Source organism: Arachis ipaensis, chromosome B10, assembly GCF_059453495.1.
Source record: "Arachis ipaensis isolate K30076 ecotype BB chromosome B10, ASM5945349v1, whole genome shotgun sequence".
In the NCBI taxonomy this organism is placed as follows: Eukaryota; Viridiplantae; Streptophyta; class Magnoliopsida; order Fabales; family Fabaceae; genus Arachis; species Arachis ipaensis.
In genome coordinates this window covers 119,999,997-120,021,148 of record NC_142435.1, presented here as the reverse complement: position 1 = coordinate 120,021,148, position 21,152 = coordinate 119,999,997, and the positions used below count along the sequence as shown (strand labels likewise).

The following is a 21,152-nucleotide window of genomic DNA, read 5'->3' as shown; positions in this document are numbered from 1 at the left end:
TTGGATACTTTAATTTTCCCAACTTTAGTAAGAATCAATAAAAGAAGACATGCAACTGGTGGACTTTCGCTTAGTGATCTTACAATTGGATTGACAGAATTTTAATAAGATTGGAGTGGTTGAAAATGTTTTCATGAGTACAAAATTAGGAGTACAAAATCAGGAGTACACTATAAAAAGGAAGAGTACAAAAAATAGTTGACGAGTTTTTTTGTAATTTTTTTTTTGTTCTTACTCTACTTACTGTGTTGAACTTTCTTGTTCAAAAATAATTCCCCTAACTTTTGAAATACACAAAAGCCTCTCTCAAGTTTAACTTTCGCAAAAAAATCAGTTTCTGACCTAATTTTTTGATTAATGACAAACGAAAAATATTAACATGAAAGTCTAAGTTAGCACACGTGGTAGTCAATTATTCCATCTACAAACAAACAAATTAGTCCCTGAACTCAAAACTACTTCGTTTTGGCTTTGTCCCCTTCATGTGCCTCCTTTGTCAGAGGCCATGTACGTATCACCGAAAAAACCTCCGACCTGAAGCCGCCCAATCTATTGGTCTCAAGTAGTACCAACAAGTCAATAACAATGGGTGTCAAACACTTTACACCCATAAGATAGAGATTTTTTCTTCAGTTTAAAGTCTAATTAGGTCTTCACTAGTCATCAACCCGGAGAAAATCCTTTATTACTGCGGATTTAAAAAAAAAATACTCGTAGATTATCTAATTAAAAAGATTCTTAGCTTATATAGAGTGGTGCACAGTCTCTAGAGTCTAATGACTTCAATCAAGAAAATCAAAGAATTGCATAGCTTCATTAAGAGTGATCACTGCTACCTATTTGATTAATAAATTACCAACTCCTATTTTATCTAACAAATCACCTTTTGAGTTGTTGTTTAATCAAAAACCAGACTGCACTTCATTAAGAGTGTTTGGCAGTGCCTATTTTCCTTTGTTCAGACCATGCAATCAATCAAAATTGGATTACAAGTCTCACAAATGTATCTTTCTAGGCTATACTCCTAATTACAAAGGGTATAAATGTCTGTCTCCAAATGGCAAAATTCATATCACTAAAAATATTTTGTTTGATGAATATATTTTTTTCTATAATGAATTATTTGGTATGATTAGATCCGATTCTCAATCTGCTACTTTACCTTATAATCAATCTGATAATTATTCTATACCTTCTATATCTACTATCAATTCTAATTTTCTTTTGCATAATCATAATAATCATAATACTTTTATTACTTCTGCATCAATAAATGACAAATCTTCCTTTAATCACTTCTAATCCTGCAACTAGTCACAATCATGATATTTTACAAGTACAGAATACCCAAATGAATCAGACGTAGCCTACTAACAATAGAATCTGTGAATCATAATAATTCTTCTATTGCTACTAACACTATAAATACTACTAATCCCAACAATACTCATGCAATGATGACTAGATCAAAAATAGGCTCTCTTAAACCAAGACTTTTCATTACTATTCTTTTCTCTAGTTCTGAAGTAGAGAAACCTCATAAGAATCCTATTAAAGCTCTAGCTATTTCTCACTGGAAGAAGATCATGACTGATGAATATTAAGCTCTAATTTGAAATCATACAAGGACTTAGTTCCTAAACCACCAGGAACCAAAGAAATATGTTGCAAATGGGTTTTTGCATTAAAAGACACCCTACATATGCCACAATTCAAAATCATAAAGCTAGGTTAGTGACCCAAGATTTTCATTAGGAAGAGGGATTTGATTTCAAACAGGTGTTTAGCCCTGTAATTAGACCAACAACAATCAGACTAATTTCGAATTTAGCTCTAATTAGAAACTAGGTTATTAGGCAGTTTGATTTTAACAATGTCTTCCTAAATGGTGACTTGCATCAACTTATCTACATAAAACAACCAATTGGTTTTGAAATTAACAATGATACTTATGTTTGTAAACTTGACAAATTTTTCTATGGCTTGAAACAAGCTCCAAGAGAGTGGTTTATCAAGCTTAGTTCAACTCTACACTCTTTTGGCTTTGTCAATATAAAATCTTATACATCCTTATTCATTATGAAGAATTCTAATGTTCACATTTATATTGTGTTAAGTTGATGATATAATCATCACAGGAAATAATGCTACTGCTATTCAGAACATGATACACAAATTGGATACAATTTTTTCTATAAAGAATTTCGAAGAATTAAATTACTTTGTAGGTATAGAAGTTACTAAAACTGAACAAGGACAGATTCATCTTTCACAAAAGAAATATGTTATAAATTTATTGTCCCAATTAGGAATGGGACAAGCTAGTACTATGCCTTCTCCTATGGTGTCTTCTCTTCAATTACTGTCTATAGATTTTGAAAAATTGAAGATCCCAAGCTGTTTAGAACTGTTGTGGACTCTTTACAATACTTACTGATTACACGACCAGACCTATCCTTTGCAGTGAGTAAAATTAGTCAGTTTATGCATAGTCCTTTGTTGGCACATTGGAAGGCAGCAAAGAGAGTTCTTAGATACTTGCAAGGCACTAAGCATCATGGCCTGATTCTGCACAAGAGTGATGACATGATGCTGTATTGATTTTCTTACTAAGACTGGGCAGTAGACCTTGAAGATCGTAGGTCAGTGTCAGGCTATTGTGTTTACCTTGGTGGTAATTTAATTTCATGGTCTTGCGAGAAACAAGCGACTATTTCTATATCCTCTACTGAAGCTAAGTTTCGAAACTTGGCATCTTGTGAAGCAGAAATTGAATGGTTGCAGAATTTTCCTGTTGAATTGGATGTGAAGCTTACTACTACACCTACAATTTACTATGATAATCTCAGTACTATTTTATTCATGGTCAATTTTATTCTACATGATAAAACTAAACACTTTCAGCTTGAGGTTCAATTAATTCGTGACAAAATCCAGAGGAATTTGCTCCATGTTGTTCATGAACCAGGGACTAATCAAGTTGCAGATTTACTAATTAAACCTCTTACAGCAACTATCTTTGAAAGATTAAAGTTTAAACTGAGAGTTGTTCCTAAACCAACTATCTGCTTGAGGGTGGTGTTAGTAAACATGCATATATATAGTAGAATTGCTTAGCAACAAAGCAAGAAAATCAAACTTGATTGGTTCAAGTTAGTTTTGATTTGTTGTAATTATGTTAGGCTTAGTTAGTTGGACTCTAGCTACATATATGTATATGTGTAGTTGCTAAGTAGTACGTATGCAACAATTGTATTTTTCATTCACATTAATTCAGTTTTTCTTTTACTGCAAGTTATTGCAGATTATTGCACTCTTCGTCTCTGTTCTGAGTTCTTGCTTTATTCTAACTCTCTTGATAGAGCTTTCATAGTGTTCGTTGTAGAATCTTTACAATAATGACTCCTAAAAAGTATACTTCGTTTGACAAAATGATCCAAGCATTAGTCAAAGATTAATTTATTTGGTCAAGTGTTCATTTTTTATAAAATTTCTAATTTACCCCATCATTTTCTCGCTCAATTATTACCATTAACATCACCCTTATTCCCTCTCCATTCAATTCCACTGCCACCGCCCCATCTTGTCCCCTTCATCTCCTTTTATCACCATTAACCCCATTCCATCCCATTCCTCTATCTCATCCAGTTCCATTATCAACACCCCATCCACCATTCGTCATTCATTGTTGGAATCATCAACATCATCATCATCATAATTCTCCACAAATGTCAGAAGACTTGAATTTTATATTACAAAGAGAGAATCTGAATTTGTCTTCTCTTTTTTATTCATTTATTCATTAAATTCAAGTATTTTTCTCATTCTTTACTCTCACTTAGGTATTATTTTTTATTCCATTCTTTTTTCTCCTTTATTCAATTTCAATATTATACCTTGTTATTTTTTTATTATTTTTTAATTCATTTTATCATCTTTCTGATTTCTATTTACTATTTAAGAAAAAAAAATATGAGTTTTATGAAGATTTTTATTTTCTTTTTTTATATATGAATTTTGTTATTATTCTATGGTGATGATCCAAATAATTTGTTGAAGGGTTGAAAGATAACCGTTTATAGAATAGATATGAATTATTGATATTTAATTTATTTCTCTCTTTCATTTCATTTGGCTCAAACTTATTTTGCTATGTATTTTTCACTCACTTTTTTTAACAAGGAAAAGAAAAGAATGAACAGAAGAGGTAGAGACATAGAACAAGAGAGATTGTCGAAGAAGTCATAAACAAAAGGAAAGAACATCCAAGAAAGATAATACTGAGGCAGTAACGAATGAGATTGTGGTAGTGCGTGGGTGCATGGTAATGGCGGTAGAGTGGTGGTGGAATGTAATGGGTTCAGAAGAATAGTGGTGCATGATGGTAATGAAAATGGAGGGAGAGAGAGAGAGGATAATTTAGTAATATTATAAGAGGATGTGAGAATAAACTAATAATTCACAAAAAAAATTTAACTGTTGACCAAATAAATTAATTATTGACTAGATGTTTAGATCATATTGTGAAATAGAATATATTTTTTGAAGGTTATTTTGTTATTATTATTTTGTGGAATTCGTTTTTTGTCGAAATCTGAATTTTTTAAGTGTCAAAATAATTATTTACTCGATTTTAAATGACATTGCTCTGTATGCAATTTGGAAAACTTTCGATATTAATCTTCTTCGTTGTGTGATCGGGAGAGAAAAAGAACGTGGGTATATTTGGTTTAAAACAAAGCAGAAATGTAACACCCTATTATATAAAACTTTACGTCTAGACGTAAATTAGGAATGGTGAGCCGCTACGACCTCTAAAAATAAAATACGTACATGATATAGTTGAAAAAAGTTATAACTAGAAAACTTGAAAAAGAAGTTAAGCAAAATCGAAACAGAAATCGCATCGCTCACGAAAGATAAGCGTAGATGAATAACTAAGATAGAAAAGAAAGCTAAAAGACCATAAACATAGATTAGAATTCTAAAGTACAAATATCAAACTCCAAAATCAACCTACGAAGCAAAAGCCGACCAAAGTATATATATATAACCCAAAATATCCCCCGACTCGAAAAACTGACTTGTTTCTCCAAGTCAACCTCTAAAAGGGATAACTATAAAATACAAGATGGAGAATCTATATACATATATAAACATAAATAAAATACAACCCTAAGTTTCCAGAGTTCTTCGCTTCCATAAAGTCTCCAGAATGTTCAGTGAAGTACCTCCTGATTTGTATCTGAAAAGCAACAATATGTATGGAATGAGAATCGGAGGTTCTCAGCATGGTAAAGGTGCCCACATAGTTAATATAAAAAGTCCCGAAAAAGCCAGAAGTAATCCTAGAACTCCGACACTTAGATATAAACTTAAAGGAATGAACCAAACCATAAATTTAGTAAAACTCTCTAAGGTATCTAAGTCTCCATGTAACTCTAATTCTACAGTTCACTTTCTGTCTCATTAAACGCTAACCTTACAATTCACTCTTTGTCTCCTTTAATCTAATTGTGATCCAATCCTTTAATTTTCACTTCCTCAATTCCTCCAAAATTTTGGTGCACAGACAAGCAATACAGACAAAACAAACATGTAACACCCGACCACACAAAGCTTTACGCTTAAGTCGTAAAACAGAGGTGATGTGGTATTACGACCTCTAAAATAAAATAAGTACATATAATAGCAGAAGAGTTATAATATGCTAGGAGCCTTGAGGAAAAGGGGGAAATAAAAATCGCACAATAAAGGCGCAACGCTCAAGGAACGAGTTAACTTACGTGCTAAGAAAACCATAACTATCAAACATAAGCTAACAGAAGTGGGAATAGAGTGCCAAAGATACAAAATATCAAGCTCCTAACTCAGCCTGCGAAGTCAAGACTGGCCGGAGAATATTTACACATATATATACATACATATCCAAAACCCAAAAGTACATATACACAATCCTGCCTCTCCATAAACCTCTAAGAGGATCAAAAAGAATAAGTCATGCGGAGAGAAAGCTAAGTACATATATATACATCACTGTACAACAAAACTATACAACAACACTATCCAGTAACCCCTCCGCTTTAAGAGTCCAGACGCCTAACGAGATGGCTCCCGACCTGCATCTGAAAAACAACAACATAGTATGGAATGAGAACCGGAGGTTCTCAGTATGGTAAAGGTGCCACACACATAATATATAAGGTCCTGGGAATGCCAGAGGCAATCCTAGAACGCCGACACTCAGATTGTAGAGCTTAAAGTATTAAACAGAAGCCATAAAAGACGGTTTCCTAAAAATATTTAATCCTAACTTAACTTAACCTTAAATCTAAGTCCTATACTGCCATTCCTCCATACCTCCAATTCCATCATGCATTTTCACAGACAAATAAACAGATAAAGGCAAACACAAGAAAGTTACAACTACTGCAGGTAACAAATACACATTTAGCATGGCAAATACAGATAGGCACACCCAATTAGAGCACAAGCAAGTAATTCAAGTAATATGCATATGATGCATGCCTGTCCTATGGCTGATGAGGCTCATCTGTCGGTTATCCAGCCAACCCGACAAGTCTGAATTGTCCTTAGACTGTCCCCCGACGTGCATCCCCAAGAGTCTATGCATAGATTTTTCTCAAATAATCAATATTGCTCAATGGGGGTAACATTCCCGGGAATTTATATAGTGCCCGGTCACACTTACGTCGTAGGGTCAACAGAGTATCGAGTTTTCAACCTGGTACACGTGGTGGCAAGCCACGGCACTTAATCCAGGGAATCTCGTATCTCAGATTATTCAAATTCATAAGCCATATAAATAATTCAATTATAATTCCTCAACATCCACATCATTCTCAATTGCATCTCATTCATCATCATACATTAAACATATTCGATCCTTATCCTTCATTATCACACCTCCCATTCCGTCCATCAATAGTTTCAATTCAAAACATAATTCATTCTTTTCTAAGAATCAAACTTCAAACTTAAAACATACTCACTTTCTTAATAACTCAAAATCAAACCATATAACATTTAAATCTAAATTTCTTTTAAATAATCATCTAAACAAAATCTCTAATTTTTATAAAATTTCGGCAGCATCTCCTCTAAAACTCGAACTTTGCCACCCTTTTCGGGTCCAAACCTGCTTTCTTTTCAATTCAACATACTCTTCCTCATCATCATAACAATCACCACAATAAATCTACTTCAAATCAACAATTAAACTCATACAATATTCAAATCCAACAACCAAAATTCAACTAAGAATCATAGTTCACAAATCCTAGGCTTTTAACACAAATACCTCAAATCAATAATTCACCAAATCGTTAGTTAATAACTAATTATCCAATAAACTTCAACCAAATATATATATTCATCGACAAATTACTAAACATTAAGCATACACCTGCATTCCAACTTATCCTATGGTCATCTAGCCTAAGTTTTCACAGAACATTATATATTAAATGCAAGAAACCTAAACCATACCTTGGCCGATTTCCACGTAACGACCAAAGCTATTTATTCAAAACCAAAACAGCCCCTCAAAACTCAACTAATCTGCTTCCTCCAAGTTCCAGTATTCACAATTTCAAGCTCCAATTATTTATTTTCAACCTAATACACATTCATAACACATATATACCCAATTTAATACTCAAAGCTCAAATTCAATGAAAATAAAATAGAATTATCATATCCTCACCTTACCCAAGCTTCACATAAGCAAGAGTGAACGTTTCTCTCAAGCTAATTGGATCCTAAAACATCAGAAATCAAAGAAATTCAATATTCCCACTTAAAATTCGAAAATTGGGGGAAGATGAAGCTGAGAGTGATTAAACAAGTTACCTATGAAATTGTTCCGGTAGAAATGTAGAGCTCGACGCGGTGAACGCGTGGCCGCAAACGGTGCGGCAATCGGAGCTCGAACGGAGGAGTTACGGGATTTGGAATGTAACGTGAGGGTTACGGGATTTTTTCTCGTTCTTCCCTCCCCTGGAAGCTGAAAGCTTCGTTTCTGTTGGAATGAAGGGGATGAAGGGCTTGGGTTCATTTAATAGGGCTGGTCCGGTTGAACCGATAACCCGGTTCGGGTCCGGTTCAACCGGTTCGGTCCTTTCGGTCCATTTTTGGACCGTTTTCTTCAAAATTGGTGTCAAAATTCTCGTTTCGATGAGCTCTACCCTATTTTGATATAATATTCGCATTTCTAATCCTCCTTATTAAAAAATAATTTATTAACTAATTATCTACTAATTTAACCGGGGTTTACATCCTACCCACCTAATAAAGAATTTTGCCCTCAAAATTCAAATATAGTTACCTGAAAAGAGATGTGGATAGTCCTTTCGCATATCTGATTCGAGTTCCCAGGTATGTTCCTCGATACCAGCTCGTCTCCAAGCTACTTTTACCAATGATACTTCCCTTCCTCGTAATCGTTTAACACTGGTGTCATCAATCCTCACCGGAATTACTGGGAGTGTTAGATCTTCTCTCACTTGGATTGGTTCTGGTTCTAGAACATGACTTGCATCAGGAGTATACTTCCGAAGCTGTGATACATGAAATACATCGTGCAAATTCGAAAGGTATGGCGGTAAGGCAATTCTATAAGCCACTGGTCCAATTCTCTTCAAAATCTCGAACGGTCCAATATAACGGGGATTCAGTTTCTTGGTCTTAATAGCTCTTCCCACTCCAGTGGTTGGTGTTACTTTCAGAAAAACATGTTCTCCTTCCTCAAATTCCAAAGGCTTTCGCCTCTGATCAGCATAACTTTTCTGGCGGCTCTGGGCTATAAGCATTCGATTACGAATCTTCTTTATCTGCTCAGTCGTTTCGGCTATCATCTCAGGCCCTAATAAACTCCTTTCTCCAGTTTCATACCAACACAACGGAGACTGACATTTCCTGCCATACAGAGCCTCATATGGAGCCATTCCGATGCTCGCATGATAGCTATTATTATAAGCAAACTCTACTAATGGCATATACCGGTCCCAGCTTACCGGCTGGTCCAAAACACAAGTCCTTAGCATATCCTCCAAGGTCTGAATAGTTCTTTCTGACTGACCATCTGTCTGAGGGTGATACGCAGTACTCAAGCTTAACTGAGTCCCAAATGCACGCTGAAAAGCTCCCCAGAACCTTGATGTAAAACGGGGATCTCTATCAGATATAATAGTAGAGGGCACACCATGTAACCTGACAATCTCTTTGATATACATTCGAGCCAATTCCTCCATTGTGCAACTTATTCGGATAGGAAGAAAGTGAGCTGATTTTGTTAGTCGATCTACAACCACCCAAATAGCGTCATAACCAGATCGGGTTCTAGGCAAACCTATCACAAAATCCATTGCAATACTCTCCCATTTCCATTGTGGAATCTCCAAAGGCTGAAGGGTCCCTGATGGTCTCTGATGCTCAATCTTAACCTTCTGACACGTTAAACATTTAGATACATACAATGCCACATCATTCTTCATACCTGGCCACCAGAACATCGCTTTCAGATCTTGATACATTTTAGTGCTCCCTGGGTGAATTGAAAAACCGCTCTTGTGAGCTTCCTTCAAGATACTTTGTCGTAGGTCTCCAACATCAGGCACAATAATCCGGTTCTTGAACTTCCATAAACCATCCTGACCTTCTGACATTCTCCACTGTTTTCCCTGTTCAACTGCTGGTAATACCCTACGTAACGCTTCACTATCTTGATGAGCCTTCAGAAGTTCTGATTTAAAATCACTTGAAATCTGCAACTGACTCAAACACAGGATTCCAGATTCTTCTCTAATTCCCAAATTCAAACCTTGAAATGCCTTTAGTAATTCTTCTTCCCGTAGCATCATCCAAGCTGCATATAAAGATTTTCGACTCAAAGCGTCCGCTACAACATTCGCTTTTCCTGGATGATAATTCAATTCAAAATCATAATCTTTCAGAAGTTCCATCCATCTCCTCTGACGCATATTCAATTCTTTCTGCTCAAAAAGATACTTCAAACTCTTATGGTCTGAGAAAACATGAAACTTAACACCATAGAGATAGTGCCTCCAAATCTTTAAAGCAAACACAACAGCAGCAAGTTCTAAATCATGTGTCGGGTAGTTCATCTCATGCGGCCTTAACTGCCGTGAGGCGTATGCTACAACATTCTGGTGCTGCATCAGAACACACCCCAACCCTTTCAGAGATGCATCACAATACACTTCAAACGGTTCACTTGGTTCAGGTAATACCAATACAGGTGCAGTAGTCAACTTGTGCTTCAATGCCTGGAAACTCTCTTCACATTCCGGAGTCCAGATAAAAGGTGTGTCCTTCCTAGTCAACTTAGTTAAAGGTAAGGCGAGTTGTGAAAATCCTTTAATGAATCTGCGATAATACCCCGCCAAACCTAGGAAACTCCTGATTTCTGTCACTGAAGTTGGTCGCTCCCAATTCATCACTGCTTCCACCTTAGCAGGATCCACAGCTATCCCCTGCTTACTCACCACGTGGCCAAGAAACTTCACTTCACTCTTCCAGAACTCACATTTAGATAACTTAGCATATAACTTCCTATCTCTCAGAATTTGAAGCACAATCCGCAAGTGATTAGCATGTTCCTCTTCAGTCTTAGAATAAACAAGAATGTCATCAATGAAGACAATAACAAACTTGTCCAGATACGGTCGAAAAATCCTGTTCATGTAATCCATAAATACTGTCGGGGCATTAGTTAACCCGAAAGACATCACTGTATACTCATAATGACCATAACGGGTTCTGAAAGCAGTTTTCGGAATATCCTCGTCTCTAACCCTTATCTGATGATATCCGGATCGCAAATCAATCTTAGAAAATACACCGGCACCCTGTAACTGATCCATTAGATCATCGATTCTAGGCAACGGATATTTATTCTTCACAGTGATCTTATTCAATTGCCGATAATCGACACACAGCCGCATACTCCCATCCTTCTTCTTTACCAGTAACACTGGCGCTCCCCACGGAGAAACACTTGGTCGGATAAAATGCTTACCCAACAGATCTTCCAGCTGAGCTTTCAGTTCAGCCATTTCTAAAGGTGACATCCTATAAGGAGTAATTGAAATCGGACCGGCTCCAGGCACCAACTCAATTTCGAATTCAACTTCCCGATTAGGCGGAAATTCATTAATATCATCCGGAAACACATCTGAAAATTCACATACAACAGGAATCTGCTCTAAACTCTGATCATCACCTGATACTCCCGCAGTTAATAACATAATACCCTGACATTCGGTTCCAGAACAGTTTACTATCATAGAATTCAAATAGTAACTATTCACCACAACCGGTGCTTCCGACCCTTCCGGCATAAACTGTACTGACTTTTCAGAACAATCAAGTAAAACATGATTCTTGGATAACCAATCCAATCCCAAAATGAGATCAAGACCAGTCATAGGCAAACAAATCAAATCATGCACAAATTCACGCTGTTGCACTCGAAAAGGAACTTGTGGACATTCTATCCTAGTCACCATAGCTTCATGAGTAGCATTATATACTTTCAAATCATAACCTAGAACCACCATTCTCAATCTTAATTCATGGGCCTTTTCAAATGCAATAAATGAATGACTTGCTCCTGAATCAAATAAAGCATTTAAGATTTTACCAGCCATTTAACAATTACCTCTAATCAGTGTCTCAGATCCCTCAGCACCAATGGTAGAAGTGGTGTATACTCTCCCCGGCTGCTGCACCCTACCAGTCTCATACTTCTTCTTCTCAGGGCAATTACTGGCTATATGCCCGGGCTGTCCACAGGAATAGCACACTCCAAGTCCTAGTCTGCACGGAACTCCAGGATGATACTTTCCGCACTTCTGACAATTCAGATCTTGCTGTGGCTGCTTCCCAAACCTTTTTCCTTGACTAGCATTGGTATTCGGCCTTCTGTAATTACCTTGACCCTGAGTCTGCTGCGAAACAAAACCTCCACGTTTGAAATTCCTACCTCTCGGAGCAAAGTTCCTCCCTGAAGGCCTCTGAAAAGGCATCCTCAAACTCCCTTTCTCTGCTGCCGCCTTCCTCACACAATCCTCAGCCACCCTACTCTTATTCACCAATTCAGAAAATACCCTGATCTCCATTGGGGCAACGAAGCTCAGAATATCGCTCCGAAGACCTCCCTCATATTTAATACACTTCCATTCAGCAAAATCTTCAGGCGCACCTTGACAGATACGAGAAAAGCGACATAACTCCTCAAACTTACTAGTATACTCAGCAACAGTCATCTGTCCCTGTTTTAACTGCATTAATTCAAGTTCCTTGGCATTTCTGGCTGAATTAGGAAAATATTTCTTATAGAACTCTGTCCGGAAAACCTCCCAAGGAATCGCAGCACCATCAGGCTGCAGGATACGTCGTGTTCCTTGCCACCAATACTGAGCTTCACCTTGCAACTGATAAGTTCCAAATTCAACCCATTGCTCTTCAGGAACCTGTTGTGCCTGTAATGCCCTTTCCATAGCCTGAATCCAATTATCTGCATCAGTGGGATTTGAGGTTCCCCTAAAAGTCGGAGGGCGAACTTTCAGAAATGTAGCAAGTGTCATAGGACCGTCTCCATCATTATTGTTCCCATGATTACCCTGATTTATCTGATTACCCAGTGCCTCAGCTGTTGCCTGCATAGCTGCAGCCATATTTCCCAAGGCAGCCATAAAGTCTACTGGATCAGTCCCTGTGGGTACAGGAGTAACGGTGCCTGTCCTACCTCTACCTCGCCCGCGACCGCGTCCGCGAGTCGACATCTGGTCCCTATACACACCAAACAAGTGATATTAAGTTGATCAGTCTCAATATCGCAGGTCTAATGCTTTAAGTTCCAAATGCATGCTCACAAACGTTTATGCCATATATATCAATCAGATATCCTAATAGCACATAAACACATATACAGAGAATGCACAGAAGCACAATCAGTCCGTCTTTCAGGCTCTATAGGAACGAACTGCTCTGATACCATAATGTAACACCCGACCACACAAAGCTTTACGCTTAAGTCGTAAAACAGAGGTGATGTGGTATTACGACCTCTAAAATAAAATAAGTACATATAATAGCAGAAGAGTTATAATATGCTAGGAGCCTTGAGGAAAAGGGGGAAATAAAAATCGCACAATAAAGGCGCAACGCTCAAGGAACGAGTTAACTTACGTGCTAAGAAAACCATAACTATCAAACATAAGCTAACAGAAGTGGGAATAGAGTGCCAAAGATACAAAATATCAAGCTCCTAACTCAGCCTGCGAAGTCAAGACTGGCCGGAGAATATTTACACATATATATACATACATATCCAAAACCCAAAAGTACATATACACAATCCTGCCTCTCCATAAACCTCTAAGAGGATCAAAAAGAATAAGTCATGCGGAGAGAAAGCTAAGTACATATATATACATCACTGTACAACAAAACTATACAACAACACTATCCAGTAACCCCTCCGCTTTAAGAGTCCAGACGCCTAACGAGATGGCTCCCGACCTGCATCTGAAAAACAACAACATAGTATGGAATGAGAACCGGAGGTTCTCAGTATGGTAAAGGTGCCACACACATAATATATAAGGTCCTGGGAATGCCAGAGGCAATCCTAGAACGCCGACACTCAGATTGTAGAGCTTAAAGTATTAAACAGAAGCCATAAAAGACGGTTTCCTAAAAATATTTAATCCTAACTTAACTTAACCTTAAATCTAAGTCCTATACTGCCATTCCTCCATACCTCCAATTCCATCATGCATTTTCACAGACAAATAAACAGATAAAGGCAAACACAAGAAAGTTACAACTACTGCAGGTAACAAATACACATTTAGCATGGCAAATACAGATAGGCACACCCAATTAGAGCACAAGCAAGTAATTCAAGTAATATGCATATGATGCATGCCTGTCCTATGGCTGATGAGGCTCATCTGTCGGTTATCCAGCCAACCCGACAAGTCTGAATTGTCCTTAGACTGTCCCCCGACGTGCATCCCCAAGAGTCTATGCATAGATTTTTCTCAAATAATCAATATTGCTCAATGGGGGTAACATTCCCGGGAATTTATATAGTGCCCGGTCACACTTACGTCGTAGGGTCAACAGAGTATCGAGTTTTCAACCTGGTACACGTGGTGGCAAGCCACGGCACTTAATCCAGGGAATCTCGTATCTCAGATTATTCAAATTCATAAGCCATATAAATAATTCAATTATAATTCCTCAACATCCACATCATTCTCAATTGCATCTCATTCATCATCATACATTAAACATATTCGATCCTTATCCTTCATTATCACACCTCCCATTCCGTCCATCAATAGTTTCAATTCAAAACATAATTCATTCTTTTCTAAGAATCAAACTTCAAACTTAAAACATACTCACTTTCTTAATAACTCAAAATCAAACCATATAACATTTAAATCTAAATTTCTTTTAAATAATCATCTAAACAAAATCTCTAATTTTTATAAAATTTCGGCAGCATCTCCTCTAAAACTCGAACTTTGCCACCCTTTTCGGGTCCAAACCTGCTTTCTTTTCAATTCAACATACTCTTCCTCATCATCATAACAATCACCACAATAAATCTACTTCAAATCAACAATTAAACTCATACAATATTCAAATCCAACAACCAAAATTCAACTAAGAATCATAGTTCACAAATCCTAGGCTTTTAACACAAATACCTCAAATCAATAATTCACCAAATCGTTAGTTAATAACTAATTATCCAATAAACTTCAACCAAATATATATATTCATCGACAAATTACTAAACATTAAGCATACACCTGCATTCCAACTTATCCTATGGTCATCTAGCCTAAGTTTTCACAGAACATTATATATTAAATGCAAGAAACCTAAACCATACCTTGGCCGATTTCCACGTAACGACCAAAGCTATTTATTCAGAACCAAAACAGCCCCTCAAAACTCAACTAATCTGCTTCCTCCAAGTTCCAGTATTCACAATTTCAAGCTCCAATTATTTATTTTCAACCTAATACACATTCATAACACATATATACCCAATTTAATACTCAAAGCTCAAATTCAATGAAAATAAAATAGAATTATCATATCCTCACCTTACCCAAGCTTCACATAAGCAAGAGTGAACGTTTCTCTCAAGCTAATTGGATCCTAAAACATCAGAAATAAAAGAAATTCAATATTCCCACTTAAAATTCGAAAATTGGGGGAAGATGAAGCTGAGAGTGATTAAACAAGTTACCTATGAAATTGTTCCGGTAGAAATGTAGAGCTCGACGCGGTGAACGCGTGGCCGCAAACGGTGCGGCAATCGGAGCTCGAACGGAGGAGTTACGGGATTTGGAATGTAACGTGAGGGTTACGGGATTTTTTCTCGTTCTTCCCTCCCCTGGAAGCTGAAAGCTTCGTTTCTGTTGGAATGAAGGGGATGAAGGGCTTGGGTTCATTTAATAGGGCTGGTCCGGTTGAACCGATAACCCGGTTCGGGTCCGGTTCAACCGGTTCGGTCCTTTCGGTCCATTTTTGGACCGTTTTCTTCAAAATTGGTGTCAAAATTCTCGTTTCGATGAGCTCTACCCTATTTTGATATAATATTCGCATTTCTAATCCTCCTTATTAAAAAATAATTTATTAACTAATTATCTACTAATTTAACCGGGGTTTACAAAACACAACTAGGATACAGATACAGCAGGTAACAAATATAGCAAGTAAGCATAATAATCACATAAGCAAGCCCAATTAATGCACAATCAAACAAAACACACATATGCATATGAAGTATGCCTGTTCTATGGCTGATGAGTCTCATCTGTCGGTTATAAAGTCAAACTCGACATGTCCGGTAGCTAACTCTGGACATAACACCAAACACGGAGCAAGTGGGACATCGCCGCAACCCTTGCATCTTATCCGGGTATCCAGAGTAGGGGGCAACTTCACCCTTTTCTCTTACCCAGGTGGTGTTACAGTTCTCAACCCGGAGCAAGCGGCGATAAAACTCAACCCTTGCATCTTACCCGAAGTCTCGAACTCTTATCCGGAGTAAGTGGATAACTCCACTACATCTTACCCGGCTTTACTGACTCTTACCTGGAGCAAGTGGATAATACCATTACATCTTACTCGAAGTCTCAACTTATACCCGAATCGAGTGGACAACGCCACCGCCTCTTATCCGGTCACACATATCTCATTATCATTATAATTCATTCACATTCATTCAACAATTAGACTTAAAAATCAATTATCATCATCCTTCATTGTTTATCATCACACCTCCCATTTTGTTCAACAATAATTCATACTCAAAACACAATTCATTCTTTTCCAAATAAAGAAAACTTAAAACGTAATCCTTTTCTTAATAACTCAAAATCAAATTATAAAATTCTTAAAAGTCCAAGTCTTTCTAAATAACTACTTCAAACGAAGCTTCTTATTTTCATAAAAATTTCGACATCATCTCTTCTAAAATTTGGACTTTTGCCACCCCTCAAGGGTCCCAACTACCAAACCAAACACCTCTCGGTCATTCAAATCATTTCCAGTATCAAATTATTTCAAAATCAAACCAAATCCAATATTAAATCTTTTGCAAAAATCAACCCACTCCAATAGCAAGCCATTTATGAAATTGAATCACACTTCATATACCATATACACAATCCATCAATAACTCATTCAGTTCATTCCTATCTTAAGGTCTTCTAGCCTTAGTTTTCACGTGACATTAAACATTAACTACGAGAAACCAAAACAATACCTTGGCTGATTCCTCCCTAAGCTCGGAACACCAAAATCTTCTCCACCTCAAGCTCCAATTCCTCCAATTCTCAATTCAATAAGCTCAAACCCACATCACTTACTCCGCTTCACCAACTTGACTTCAACCAATTACCAATTTTAATCTAATATCACATGTTATCACTATAATCAACATAGAATTCACTAAATTGGAAATTCACCAAGAAATAGGAGTTTCTTACCTTTTCCACGGTTCAAATGAACAAGACACAACAATTTCTGCTAGCTAATTCAATCCTAAAACATCAAAATCACAAAATTCTCAATTCCAAACTCCATATATATTCGAAACTGAAGAGGAAAAATTTGGGTGAGAAAGATTGAATTTCTTACCAAATTGGTTAGTGGGCTTTGTAGAGAATTTTGAGACGAACACGTGGCTGCTGATGGCTCATCAATCGGAGCTTCAGATTGAAAGTTATGGACGATTGAATTTCGAAGGTGAGGGTTATGAGTTTTAACGCGATTTTCTCTCTTCCTGCGTGAATTCCCTTTGCTTTGAGGGAAAAGTGGCTGAAGTCACTTAAAAGAAGTGAATGAGCTGGGCTTTAGGTCCAGTTTGGATCCGGTTCGACCGGTTTAGTCCATTGATCCAGTTTTGGACCAAAATCTTTAAAATTAGTGTTAAAATTCGTATTTTAATTATTTCTACTTTTTTAAACTATAAAATTTAATTTTCTAATATTTTTAAATAATTTTTAATCTATTAGATAATTATTTATTAATTTTTCAGAGTTTACAAGAAACATCAAAGACAATAATGTCAATATAAATTTGAGTTTTGAATTATTAAAAAAAAAGAGAAAAGAATAAAACAGTGTCTTCACACAGATGGTGATAAGATATATATTCTTTTCGGTATTTACTCACATACATATGAGAGTGTACAAAAGTACAAGAGAAAGAAAGATAATGAAATATGTGAGTTTTTTTTTTTTTTTTTTTTGAGAATAAAGCTTACCTTATACTATGTACATATGCATCTGGAGTTAATACTCAATTTGGTCTTTGAAATTTTACACGAGTGTCAATTTAGTCTCTAAAATTTCAATTGCCTCTATTTAGTTCTCAAATTTTGCAAACGTAACTCTTGTTAGTCCTTGAACAATTTTCAATGTATAAATGTTAACGGAACACTGGTATGGACAGTCAGATGCCATACTGGATTCTGTAAAATAATGTTATTTTACTTGATACTCAAATAGTCCAAAAATAACATTGTAAATGGTGTTTATTAAAACTTTTTCTCCCAAAACAAGTGATGCGACATTGTTTTTTGGCTATTTGAGCGCCAAAACAAAAAAAAAAAGTGTCATTTTATAATTCTAGCATAGCATCTGATTGTCTATGTAAGTGCTTCATTAATGTTTGTGTGTCGAAAATTATCTCAAAGACTAGTGTGAGTCACGTTTATAAAATTTAAAGACTAAATATAGACAATTAAATTTTCAAGGACTAAATTAAAACTCACATACAAGTTCAAAGACCAAATTGAGTTTTTGAATGTAAACCTTTCTCTCTTGACACATTTTATAAAGGTTTAATTACTCAACCGTTCTCTATAATTTCACCGAATTTTCAGTTAGCATTCTATATTTTTTTTTTTCAATTGTATCCTTATACCGTATTAAATTTTGTAATTAAATCCTTATTAACAGTAAATGTTAAAATATGTTTATGTGTAGTATAAATTATCAATTTACTCATACTCTTCATATATGATAACCATCTTTTTGGACAAGATTCACTTCCCCTATCCTCTACTTTCTCTACCAACAAGCTCTCCTGTTCTTTCTCACCATATATGAAGCAAAATTTTTTTTATAATTAACATAAATCCAAAGCTAGAATTTTTGCCTAATCAAATTTTAGCATCATCGAAAATAAGATTTTTGCCATAGCATAATCAGTTAATTATAAGCAGAACACATAATCAAAACTCATAATAAGAATTTGTTAGCACAACTAAATTTTTTTTAGTATGATTAGTAACTAGAAATAGAACCACTTCGGGAGCAGAAGCAGAAGCAAAACCAGAATCAAGCGAAGTAGAAACAGAACGCATAGAAGCAAAAACAGAATGCACTAGAAGTAAGGAGAACCAGTCCAGAACCCAAAGGCAACAAGCAACGGAGAACGGAGGTTGAATCTCTCTCTCTCTCTCTCTCTCTCTCTCTCTCTCTCTCTCTCTCTCTCTCTCTCTCTCTGTGCGACGACCATGGCACCAACGGAGAACAATCGGCGAAGCTAGAGGTGAGGCAATTTGAACGCGAGGCAAGAAAAATTGGATGCCACGTAGGAGGCAGCGATGAGCTGGAGGCAAGGCGATTTGAATGCGAGGTGAGAGGAATTGGATGCGAGGTAAAGGAAGCAGTAGCGAGCTAGAGCGAGACGAGAGAAGCTAGACGCGAGGTAAATGAGGATGGAAAAGAGCAAGATGCTGGAGGCGAGAAGGAAAAAGGATTTATTGAGGATATTTTTGGAATTTAAAAAGTAAAGAGTATCGTCATTGAGGTTTTTTAGCTTTATGTATAGTATATTTGATTTGGTTAACAGAATATTTCGTTAATTTTAACACTTTTATTATAATAGAGACTTAATTACACAATTTAATATATTATAAGAATTCACTTGAAAAAAATATAAAAACTTAATTAAAAATTTGATAAAATTATAAAAATAAAAAAGAATTAAACATTTTATTATAAATGGATATATTAAAATTCACCTACTACTAGAAGCAAGCATGAACAGAGGGTGAGTTGAAAATTCTCTTGTCTGGTCAAAAAGTCAAAATAATTCATAAATGGACACATGGCGTGTTGTGATTTGTTTCATTTGCCACGTCACGAATGGTGCCCTTTGTTAGGCTTTTCTCTTATCTCTTGCATGTAATGTGAGACACATGGGCACACCTTGTACCTTGTCTCTCTGAGATGATGATGGCGTTCTCTCTCTGCCACACCTCTTCTTTCTTCATCGTTCACCGCTTCCCACAACAAACTTTGATAAGAACAAGACGAATTCATTTCCAATTGATTCGTGCAGTGCAATCAGGGGAATCAGAAACTGAAAAGTCTGCACAGAAAAAGACTGAAGAATCACCATCTTCAACTGCTGCTGCTTCTCCTCCTCCTAGACCAAAGAAACCCGTCTATTCTAGTAAGCCAAACAAAACAACCCATTCAACAAGTTTTTTCTTTATTCTTTTTCTAAAGCTCTGTTTTGCCATTGATGTTCATTTTATCTTTGCTGTGGCCAGTGAAGAAGGGCCAGATTGTGAGAGTGGACAAAGAAAAATATCTCAACAGCATCAATGTAAGAACCTCAACCATTTTGTTGTCCCTTTCTCCCATGTTTTTGGCTCGAGTTATAATGATTTATTTCCTTTGTTTTTTTAACTGATGAACATTGAGATTTGAGACTGGTGTTTCAGTATCTTTCTGTTGGGCATCCGCCATACTACAAAGGATTGGATTACATCTATGAAGACCGTGGGGAGGTGCGTAATAAACAGCAGAATGGTCAAATTTTGTTTTATTTAGGTGAATCTAACTGAAGAGGGGTGTGTTGTAGGTCCTGGATATGCGTATATTTGAAACAGGGGAGTATGCACTTGTAAGTGATCCTATATCAAACTCATTCTTACCCTTGTTAGTTTGTTTACATGAAATACAGAAGAAAGAAAAGAATAGAGAAATTGCAATACACAACGGAACTGATGAGAACTCCTAGTTAAAATTGACAGATTGCATGGGTAGGAATCCCCACTGCCCCGGCTTGGCTTCCAACAGACATGCTTATCAAGGTAAGGTTTTAATTGCTTCATGATGTTCTACTTCTTCGTAGATGATGACTTGCATCCCTGGTTTGGTATTCACTGTAAATCATAAATTCGCCATCTCTTTATATTGATATACGCTGCTTTTTACTTTTCATTTTAGCTACTTTCTAGATGACAAACTTAACCCACTCTTTTTCTCCTGCAGTCAGAGAAGCTCAATTATGAGAGGCTATGATCTGCAGTTTGGTACAGATATATGCTAAATATTTAGATCAGTAAAATTTCATTTTCCGGTGTTGTAAGAAAGTATGATTAAAGAAGCCTGGCTTGAAATACCAAATGAATTCTGTCTCATCTATAGTCTAGATTCAACATTTCAAAAGATCCAGAAGTTTTTGGAGATCACCATCGCTGATTCATTGTATATGTGCCTCGTTATAATTAATAAATAAAGGTTATAGACTTATAGTATAGCTCTGATGCA

At 36.4% G+C, this 21,152-nt stretch overlaps 2 protein-coding genes across 2 annotated transcripts; one reads left to right on the top strand and one right to left on the bottom strand.

Annotated features, from left to right (window-relative positions):
• Positions 1-6,099: 6,099 nt before the first annotated feature.
• On the bottom strand, positions 6,100-12,827 carry LOC148581490 (uncharacterized). Its single transcript, XM_088509798.1, has 2 exons — positions 11,702-12,827; positions 6,100-6,125 (listed from the first exon to the last, which is right to left on the bottom strand). The coding sequence occupies exons 1-2, from the start codon at positions 12,825-12,827 to the stop codon at positions 6,100-6,102; spliced, it is 1,152 nt and encodes a 383-aa protein (XP_088365924.1).
• Positions 12,828-19,777: 6,950 nt separating this feature from the next.
• Positions 19,778-21,139, top strand: NDHO (NAD(P)H:plastoquinone dehydrogenase complex subunit O). The gene is made up of 6 exons (XM_016325860.3): positions 19,778-20,046; positions 20,147-20,202; positions 20,321-20,386; positions 20,461-20,502; positions 20,633-20,692; positions 20,874-21,139. The coding sequence occupies exons 1-6, from the start codon at positions 19,821-19,823 to the stop codon at positions 20,901-20,903; spliced, it is 480 nt and encodes a 159-aa protein (XP_016181346.1). The 5' UTR covers positions 19,778-19,820; the 3' UTR covers positions 20,904-21,139.
• The last annotated feature ends 13 nt before the right edge of the window (positions 21,140-21,152 follow it).

What these genes read in the sequence shown, in the direction of transcription:
- LOC148581490 (XM_088509798.1), bottom strand. Translation starts at nt 12,827, where the DNA reads ATGTCGACTCGCGGACGCGGTCGCGGGCGAGGTAGAGGTAGGACAGGC. An exon ending in ATCTGAGACACTGATTAGAG is followed by an intron (nt 6,126 to 11,701) that starts GTAATTGTTAAA and finishes GTTGTTTTTCAG; the next exon opens with ATGCAGGTCGGGAGCCATCT.
- NDHO (XM_016325860.3), top strand. Translation starts at nt 19,821, where the DNA reads ATGATGATGGCGTTCTCTCTCTGCCACACCTCTTCTTTCTTCATCGTT. An exon ending in AAAGAAACCCGTCTATTCTA is followed by an intron (nt 20,047 to 20,146) that starts GTAAGCCAAACA and finishes TGCTGTGGCCAG; the next exon opens with TGAAGAAGGGCCAGATTGTG. An exon ending in AATATCTCAACAGCATCAAT is followed by an intron (nt 20,203 to 20,320) that starts GTAAGAACCTCA and finishes CTGGTGTTTCAG; the next exon opens with TATCTTTCTGTTGGGCATCC.